This window comes from Cenococcum geophilum, assembly GCF_001692895.1.
Source record: "Cenococcum geophilum 1.58 unplaced genomic scaffold K441scaffold_25, whole genome shotgun sequence".
Lineage (NCBI taxonomy): Eukaryota > Fungi > Ascomycota > Dothideomycetes > Gloniales > Gloniaceae > Cenococcum > Cenococcum geophilum.
In genome coordinates, this window is record NW_027137583.1 from 1497877 (window position 1) to 1508076 (window position 10200).

At 38.6% G+C, this 10200-nt stretch overlaps 1 protein-coding gene across 1 annotated transcript; it reads left to right on the plus strand.

Moving 5' to 3' along the window:
• Positions 1 to 9483: 9483 nt before the first annotated feature.
• K441DRAFT_564119 (uncharacterized protein) lies at positions 9484 to 9717 on the plus strand (the record flags this gene model as incomplete). Its single annotated transcript, XM_067643635.1, is given in 2 exon segments — positions 9484 to 9561; positions 9580 to 9717. Coding segments are annotated over 2 exon segments (216 nt in total), but the record flags the coding sequence as incomplete, so codon positions are not given.
• Positions 9718 to 10200: the final 483 nt, after the last annotated feature.

Consider the following 10200-nt stretch of genomic DNA (forward strand, 5'->3'; position numbering starts at 1 on the left):
GGCAGCGGAAACACAGGCCAGCTTTGACGGCCCCATGGCGTTCGACCAGGTCGACCAGGTGACTCACAAAAGGGTCTTAATAGGCGTGGTGCACGCAACCTAACGCATACGCATACGCACACATATATGCATATATATATAGGGGAGGCTATAGGGGAAACACAGGCCAGTCGGACGAGGTCTTAATAGATAAAGACACAGGCCAGCTTATAAAAGGGGGGGACATAAGCTTAGTTAGTAGGAGAGGGCAGAGCAGGTCGCCTAGCGCGGGACTGAGTATCTACGACCCCTTCTACAAGATACGGTCGGCCTATTATGAGGAGACTCTTACAGGCAACGCGAAACGGGAATTAAAACCTCCTATAGGGCGTAGTGCGTAGTAGCTACTGCTAGCTCTAGGGACCTTACCCCTTAGCTAGGCTCTGACCCCTAGTACACCTAGTAGGCAGGTAGGATCACGTCCTAGCTAGAGAGACTACTACGTGGCTCGAGAGAACGAATGCGCGTATCGGTGTACCAATAGACAGAACTGCTCGCTAGGGCAGTACGCTAGTGAGGTATGCTTAAGGAGCAAATAGGAGTTACTCAGGCGGGAGAGGCTTTTAGCTAGGCCTCGACCGCAGAAGGTACCTAAGGCTTCCACACTACAGGATGTAGCCACGACGCCCTTATAGGACTACGCCAGTAGGCGCGTAAGATGGGAGTTACGACCCCTGCAAATGGCAGCTTATGCCCGTGCCGGCGGAAACGATAAAGAGAGGCGTAAAACTAGAGGCTATGGAAGGCTCCCAAGCCGTGCGAAAGCGTACCAACTCTAAGAGGGAACTCTTATATAGACTGCTGGGGGGCAGACTAGTACTTAGGCTAATAGCCTATTATAAGATACTCGAGAGAACTGGTGAAATTCCCCGTGCTATTGGTGGTGGCGCAGCTAACTGCTTGTGAAAAGCCCCGGGCCCTTAGGCCTAGTAAGGGAAAGCTACTCAAAAACTGAGGTAGAGGCCTAAATAAGCAGGCATGTCGAACTCTACTATATAACTACCTGCACCTATCTACAGCCATCGAGCTGCAGACGACCTCCACCATCACCTGTCTACAGCCATCGAGCTGCAGACGACCTCCACCGCAACCTGTCTACGGCCATCGCGCTGTAAATGCGGACGACCTCTACCGCAACCTGTCTACGGCCATCGAGCTACAGACGACCTCTACCACAACCTGTTTACGGCCATCGAGCTACAGATAACCTCTACCACAACCTATCTACAGCCGTCGCGCTGCAGACAACCTCCGTAACCTGTCTACGGCCATCGCGCTACGGACAACCTCTACTACAACCACCACTACTACCGCTACAATATACCATACAACACCGCACTATAGGCGTACCGCAGATGCGCAGATAGGGTAGCTACAGCAGGGGGGNAAGGGGGCCGGCCCNTNTTACTTTAGNANGTAAAATATAAGGTGTATAGGCGAATTGGTGTTTATAACCTATATAAGATAACCTTATGAAAATTTTTCCTTCTAGGGTGGGTTTATATAGCAAGGTTTACCCTTATAAAATACCCGTTTTCTAGAACGTAAATCTAGGATTAATAGCCTACTTTTGGGGAGAGTAGCTATTAATTACTAATTCCCTACCTATTCTTAAGCAAGGAGAAGAAATAGGTTATATTACCAAAAAAAGTCGTATAAGAATAACTGGTAGTTGTCTCCAAGCTGGCAAACTATATAAAGCCCTTTGTTTTTATATGCAAAAATGTTATTAAATCTATCTTTTAGAGCGCTTTTTCTACTCTAGAAACGGTAGAATACGGTAGAAATAGATAAAAAAGCCAGGATTTCTTTATTTCCTTGGTGTAAACTAAATATTAAAGAGCAAAATACCAGGATAAAACTCCCCTAGTATCTAAAACGGGCCAGAGTGTCCACTTAGTTACTAGTACATATTAAGCTGCCCTAAGGGATTTATATATATAGGACTATAGCGCCATAGCCTAGAGGCTGCATGCGTAGTATTATACGTAGTATAATACAATGAATTAAAAAAAAAATTACGTCCTAGACTTTAGCCTTAAGTCCCTATTTATACTGTACTATAAGCGCCTTATTATTCTATTCGACCTATATAGCAAGTGTTTAAAACTATATCGTATACTTAATTGCTAAAGTTCGCTGTGTTAGGTCCTAAAGCTTTCTCTCTATTATAGTTGTTGCTTCCGGGTCCCTAAATATCTATATTAATTATTCCGCGAATCCTACCTAGCTAAAAAACACAAATCGTACCTCTTAATTGGTAGTAGTTATTCCGTTAGTCTATATTTTCGTTAAATAGGGTTTAAACTATTTAAGTGCTTAACCCATTAGGAATAGTCCCGCGTAGGCTATCTAATCTATTATTATAGCTAACTTAGCCCCTTCTTGTATAACTTTAAAATATATTTACGTTAGAAATCCTTTAAGCTTTAATCTCTTTCCTAAGAATTGTTTAATTAAAGGTAACTTAACCTTTGCTGCTCCGATCCCATTAAGTCTATTTTTAAGTGCTATATTATTTTCTATTAACTAGTCAACTACCTCTTATAATTGTCTTACCGTTATAGGTTATTGCGAGTCAGTGTTTACTATACTGGTGTCGCTCCCTAACCTTAAAGTAGTTGCCGCCGTCAATGGCGTTGTGGTGGCTGCTTTTGGTGGTATGTTATTTAACTTATTGAAACCGTAACCGTGGTAGTGATTGTGTAATAGAGCCTTATAGTAGGAACTACGGTAAACTCGTTAATGGGCTAGGTATGTAGGTATTAAATAAAGTTAATAACGTAATAACAACTAGTAGAGTAGTTGCCCAACAGATTAACTCTAATTATATTCTGAAAATTACTATAAGGAAGGAACTATCTAGGTAGGGACTGCGGGTCCTTAAATACACAACTATACTCCTATAAAATCCTTCTTGTACGTAAAGTACGTGAGCTACATAAGGTACGTAAGACGTCCCTTATAGACCTCGTAGAGCTTATAGAGCTTATTATGTAACCTCGGTTACCATTCCTCGTTATATAGCTCTACGGGTTCCATCCTAGTCCGTGCTTATATTAACTAACTAGCTTCTTCTAACTCTTCTCTAAGTAGTCGTAATATTGTACTTAGAGCGTCCGTAATAGAGTCCCTAGAAATTTCTTAGTTACGTAAGGTCTTAAGATATCCAGAAACTTTAACTAGCGGTTAAAGTTATCTAAATAGTTAGATTCTCTTGCCAAGACTTTTTTTAAAGGGGGGAGTATAATATTCTGCAGACCCTAACTTAAACTAGCTAATTAGGATTTTCTATCCCTAGGATGGAAAATCGCTATTAGCTCGCTTACTGCTAGCGCCTTAGCGGCCTTACTAACAAGATACCTACCTATAACTTATAAGTAAGAAAGCACTATATGCTAAGAGGCAAATTTTAAGACAGCGAGACTTATATTATAATGGTAATAGTAAGTAAGGAGGACTAATATTTATCCCGCTAGTTAAGCGGTATATATATATAGATAGCAACTATAAAAGAAGAGTTGCTAGTGTTGGGAATAAAGGCAAGTGGTTACTATATAAGGTATATTACCGTCACGTATAGCAAGTTGCCGTTATATGCGGCAAGTTGCCATTATATGTCGCCGCGGCACTAGCGTGGCAAGGAGCCTTAAGCTCCTCGCCCTCCCTTAAGATAAAAAAACAACAATTATTATACTATCTACGAACTATAGCTACGTAATATTACCTTATATAACCAATAGTTAGAGTGTATATATAATATAAACTTTAGATTTTTTTTAACACTTTAGATTTTTTTATATCTATTATATTATACTACGTATAATATTACGTATATAGCCTCTAGGCTATAGCGCTATAGTTCTATATATATAAATTCTTTCTAGGCAGCTTAATATATACTAGTATTTATATTCTAGTAGTTTATAAATCCCTAAACTAGGGGTTTATAGCTTCCTAGTAAAATACTAGGTTATTAATAACTATTAGGTAATAAGAAAACAGTAGGAAAATAGTAGAGAAATTAAGTGTCACGGAACGCTGCCATAGAAGCCCCTATAGGAGACTCCCTAGCGGAACCCCGTGCCCTCGTATACGCTTCGCGTATAGCTTACGTCAGCTACGCGTAGTATATTACCTTCCTACGCCCTTAATCCTTATAATTGATTGCGTAACGTCTTATAGACTCCTTAAATACATACGTTTAGCAGCCACTATTCCACGCCTTATAATATTACGTTACGCCTTTTTTACTACTAATACCTAGCCTACGACCAATTCTACGTCTCTATAATACTACAGGCGCTGCTAGAAGTAGCGTGTCTATAAGTAACCTTCGCACTATAATAGTAAAACGATATTCCTTACTAGCTACTATATTAAGCCTAAAGAGCAACTTAATACCCTAACTTAACCTACAACGCCAATTAATCCTAGGAAAATTTAATTTATTAACCCTAGCCTTAACCCCTAAGGGTAAGCCTAGTGGCTTAAAAGAGTTATAACTACAAGTACCCCTAAGCACCTAATATCACCTTAAATACGATAAGAGTTAACTAGCCTAGCAGGATAGGTACACCCCTATTAGTATAGGTGGCTATAATAACAACCTTAACGAGATAAACACCGGCGACGTCTTATCCTTTATTAATTATATAGCCACGGAAAAGTAACTAGAAAGGCAGCTACCTATTAAAATTAAAATATAAGACGCTAAGATATTTGCATAAATAGTAGCACAAAAACCCGATAAATACTACCGCCTTCTATAGAACTACTACCTAAAGCTTATATAAGCTAAACTGCGTACTACCTAAGATTATAATATCATCCAAGACTTATAAGCTAGTAAGGCACTTACTAATAATACACGCTAAGAGATTAAAGATAACCTCCGTATATTTAAGCGCGACGTTTAATAATTAAAGAAAGCTAAGATTATACTCATTGCCTAAGTTACTAAGAAGGAGGGTATAATTAAATACCTATAGTCTTAGCTTAATAAGCACATCCGTAACAATGCTAAGTACCTCCCTACTACGCACTACACTACCTAAATCTCTACGCCTCTGGCAACTTTACCCACCTAATACTTAGCTAAAAGTTAGCGTTAAGCAGCTTTACCTAATAGAGACGACCCCTATAATAGCAACTAAACTTAAGCTATAATTGCGGGGTCTAATATATAATACCCTGATCTTCTAGTCTTCTAGGGAGACTATAAGGAATACAGCTACTAGAAGATATAAATCCGTAAGAAACTAACCTAAAGCGCCTACCTTTTTCCTAGGGAGGATATTAAGATTAGTTACATTATCGGGCGTATAAAGGGTACCCTATTTAACAGACTCTTCGCCTAATAGGAGACTAATAGCCCCTAGAAGTGGTAGTCCTACTATAAAGTCCTTAATAACCTTAACCTAATATATCGCGACTACAACCTAGTGGCCACTAGTTAAGCTAAACTATACGCCCTAAAGATAAGTCTCACTAAGTCATTTAACGAGTTCTATATTAAGTTCTAGAAATATACTAAAGTCTTTTCCTAAGACGACGCTAAAGACTAGGAAGACCTCCTTAAAAAGGTTACCTATCGTCTTAATTACGCTGCCGCTAGTTATAATTATAATAACGTTTATAGCATAGTAGCAGCCCTATAGAAGATTAAACAACGGCTAAATTAGATCTCTACTGCTAACCCTTACTTAAAGGCTCCTATATAAAAGCCCTCCGGGCTAACTATACCTATATATACTAGGTTACTAATACCTACTACTAATACCATTACCAAAGCTAATATTAACCTCTCTATACCAACCTTTCTACGTAAACTCCTAGACGGAGAGCGTAAGCTACTTTAAAAGCTAGGGCGCTACTATAGATGCCATTAAGAAGGCCATTATTGCGAAAACCTAAACTACCTAATAGCTAGGTTTGGTAATCGCCGCCTAATACTTAACTTTATACCTTAAACACCGAATACCTTGCTATGTACCATTACCGTATAAAATAAAAAAGTAGTAGTAGTAAAAGTAGCGGGAAATACTTAGTCCTAGCCCTAAGTCGCGAGCTAGAATACCTTAATAATAAAGGGATTTATATATCGGCCTACTTAATAGATAACTTAGTAAGAATAGACGGACGGAAATAGATAGTTTTACCTATAATAGGAACAACTACTAAAAAATAATATAAAGACCGTTTTATAATTAACTATAGAGCTATTAATAAATTTATAGATACCTAATTTATGCGTAAATATAACTTACTAACCTTACCCCTTACTAAAGCCCGTGCCCTATAACTCGCTAACGGTAGTTATACTATATAAAAGATTACTTATATAGCATAACTCTACCTAGATATAAATAGACACTAAGAAGAGCTTTAGGCCTATATTACACCACTTACCAATTACCCTATTATCCTTAGAATAAACTAGCTTAAGTAGTATAACCCTATTATTAACTAAAAGAAAAGAAAAGAAACCTTTAACTCTAACTACTGTAGAAAGACCTACCTAGGGTATAGCCTAGCCGCCTCTACCTACTCCCTAGGATATTAACCCAAAGAACTTCTAATTACATATCGGCAAAATATTGTCCCTTGTAAATGACCTCAGCTACTAAAAGTTGGCGTCGTTGGCGGGCCATTAAGGGCATTAACCAACTTAACAAACCAGCCTATATTAAGTTCATTTAACACGCAGCCTACGCGCAGCCTACGTATAGCCTACGTAACCTACGCAACCTATATAACTTATAATTTTAGATAATAAAGGTTACTTTAAAGCCGTTTATAAAGCTATTAAGATAAATTATATACACTTCTTTATATAATCTATTATATCTATATCTGCTACCTATCTACATTATCTACCTATCTACATTACCTACCTATCTATATCACCTACCTGTCTGTATTACCTACTTATCTGCATTGCTTACCTATCTACATTATCTACCTATCTGCATTATCTACCTATCTATATTACCTACCTGTCTGCATTACCTACCTATCTATATCGCCTACCTATCTGCATTGTCTACCTATCTATATCGTCTACCTGTCTACATCGCCTACCTATCTACATCGTCTACCGGTCTACATCGTCTACCTATTTATATCACCTACCTGTCTGCATTACCTACCTATTTGCATCACCTACCTATCTATATTACCTACCTATCTATATCATCTACCTGTCTGCATTATCTACCTATCTACATCGCCTACCTGTCTGCATCTGCCTATAGTGTCTAATTTAATTTGGGGGAGAGGTTGGCCCGATCAAAGGCTCTAATTAATTCGAATCGTTCTCCATGGCCGTTCGCTGGCTGTACATTCGAACAGTGGTCATCTAGGGTACCTCCCTAGGAGGCCTTGATTCGATTCGATTCGGTAATAGGCTCTGGATTAATTCAATTAATCGATTAAATCGTTCGTGGTGTTCGCTGGCTGGTTGTTCGAACGGTCGTCGTCTGGTTCTGGTAACGGTCGTCTGCTAGTTCTGGCGACGGTCGTCTGGTTCTAGCGACGGTCATCTGGTTCTGGCGACGGTCATCTGGTTCTAGCGACGTTCGTCTAGTTCTGGCGACGGTCGTGGTTCTGGCGACGGTCGTCTAGTTCTNGCGACGGTCGTCTGGTTCTGGCGACGGTCGTCTAGTTCTGGCGACGGTCGTGGTTCTGGCGACGGTCATCTAGTTCTGGCGACGGTCGTCTAGTTCTGGCGACGGTCGTCTAGTTCTNGCAACGGTCCTCTCCTACCTGCCTACCTGCCTGCCTACCTACTTATCTGCCTACCTACTTATTTATCTACCTACCTACCTACCTGCCTACCTGCCTGCCTGCCTGCGTCAGTGTCTAGTTTAATTCGGGGGAGGAGTCGGCCTAATTAAAGGCTTTTATTAATTTGAATCGTTCTCTATAGCCGTTCGCTGGCTATATATTTAAACGGTAGTCGTCTAGGGTGCCTCCCTAGGAAGTCTTAATTTGATTTGGTAACGGGCCGATATTAAAGCTCTGGTTTAATTCAATTGATTAATTAATTAAATCGTTCGTAGTATTTGCTGGCTGGTTATTCGAACGGTCGTCGTCTGGTTTTAGTGACGTTTATTTAGTCCTAGCAACGGTCGTCTAGTTCTGGCGACGGTTATTTAGTTCTGGCGACGGTCGTCTAGTTCTGGCGACGGTTGTCTGGTTCTAGCGACGGTCCTCTACTGGCTGCCGTTCCAGTACCTCCTAAGGTAGGGAGGATGTAAGGAAGGGTAAAAAATAAGGTGGCTGCAAAGGGGGTAACTTAGCAGAGGTACGTGCGGGGACCCAATATAGAGCTTTGTGTAGAGCCTCTTAAGTATATAACTTAAAAATAATATATTATATTACCTTAATTATATATTAAGGAATATATAAGTTAGTTAACTGCGTATTATTTAACTTTTAAATATATTAAGTTGGTTAATTGCAGGTTAATTACAGGTTAATTACGTGTTATTTAACTTTTAAATATATTAAGTTGGTTAACTGCGTGTTATTTAACTTTTAAATATGTTAAGTTGGTTAACTGTATATCAATTACGCGAAACGCGCTTAACAAAGTCGACTTGAAACCTAGCCTGCGAATATTTTCCCGACGCACCACCCACGACTAACTATTACCACGTTAGTGCTGCAGCCTTCTATTATATAGCACGAAGGAAAAGCTAGGTTATTATAGCAGCCTCCCGCTTACAGCTATATAAACTTAATAAAGAATAGGATTACGTCCTTTATAGTAATAGGATAGATCTAGTAGACCTTCTAGAGGACAACACGCCTATAGAACTTAATAAACTCTTAACCTTAGACTTTAAGAAGTTTATAAAGCTTAAAAAGGGACTTATTAATGAGGAACTCCGTAAGCTCCTCCCTAAGAGGTATTATAACTTTATCGACATATGCTTATAAAAGGGCGTAGATATACTCCCCCTACATTAACCTAATAATTATGCCATTAACATTAAATAAGGAAAAATACTACCTTATAAAAGACCTTACCTAATATTAAAAGACGAACTTCTAGTTATAAAAAAGTATATTAACGAGCACCTTAATAAAGGGTTTATTCGTCCCAGTATATTACTAATAGCTGCCCCTATTTTTCTTACTAAGCTAGAAGGAGGTATTTAATTCTGCGTTAACTATAGAGGACTTAACGCTATTATAATTAAGAACTAATACCTAGTACCGCTTATATATAAGACTCTTAAGCGGCTTAATTAAGCTAAAATCTATACTAAGCTTAATATTATTGCCGCCTTTAACTATCTCTAAATATAGGAAGGTAATAAATAGAAAACCACATTTATATCGCGCTTTAGCTAATTTAAATATACCGTTATACCCTTTAGCGTATATAACGGCCCAGGCACCTTTTAAAGCTATATTAATAACGCCTTATAGAACTACCTTAATGACTTCTACTCGGCGTACCTAGATAATATACTTATTTACAGCAATAACCCTTTTAAGTATACTAAGCACGTTTAAAAGGTCCTATAGCGCCTTAGGGAAGCAGGACTCTATATTAATTTAAAGAAGTACGAATTCTTAGTTATAAAAGTAAAATACCTTAAACTAATTATTACTACTAAGGGTGTCCGTATAGACCCTAAAAAAGTACATATAATTACTAAATAGTAAGCCCCTAACTGCATTAAGGACGTATAAGCCTTCCTTAGTTTCGCTAACTTCTATTAGAAATTTATATACAACTTCTTAGGCGTAGTAGCACCACTTATAGTAATAATGCGAATAAAAGGCCTTTCTATAAAAGGAAGAAAAATGTACCTATGCTTTACCTAGACGCCTAACTACAAGAAGGCGTTCTAAGACCTTAAAAATGCCTTTACTAAAGCACCTATCCTAGCTCACTTTATACTAGGACAATAACTCTATCTTAAAACCAACTCCTTAGACCACGTTAACGTAAGCGTCCTCTCCTAAATAGGTAACGATGGTTTCCTCTACCTAGTCGTATTCTACTTGTCTAAGCTTATACTATAAGAGTATAACTATAAGATCTATAATAAAGAACTCCTTATAATTATATAAGCGTTTAAAGAATTCTAACTAGAACTCTCCTTAGCAAAACTTAACTAGCCAACTAAAGTCCTTACAGAT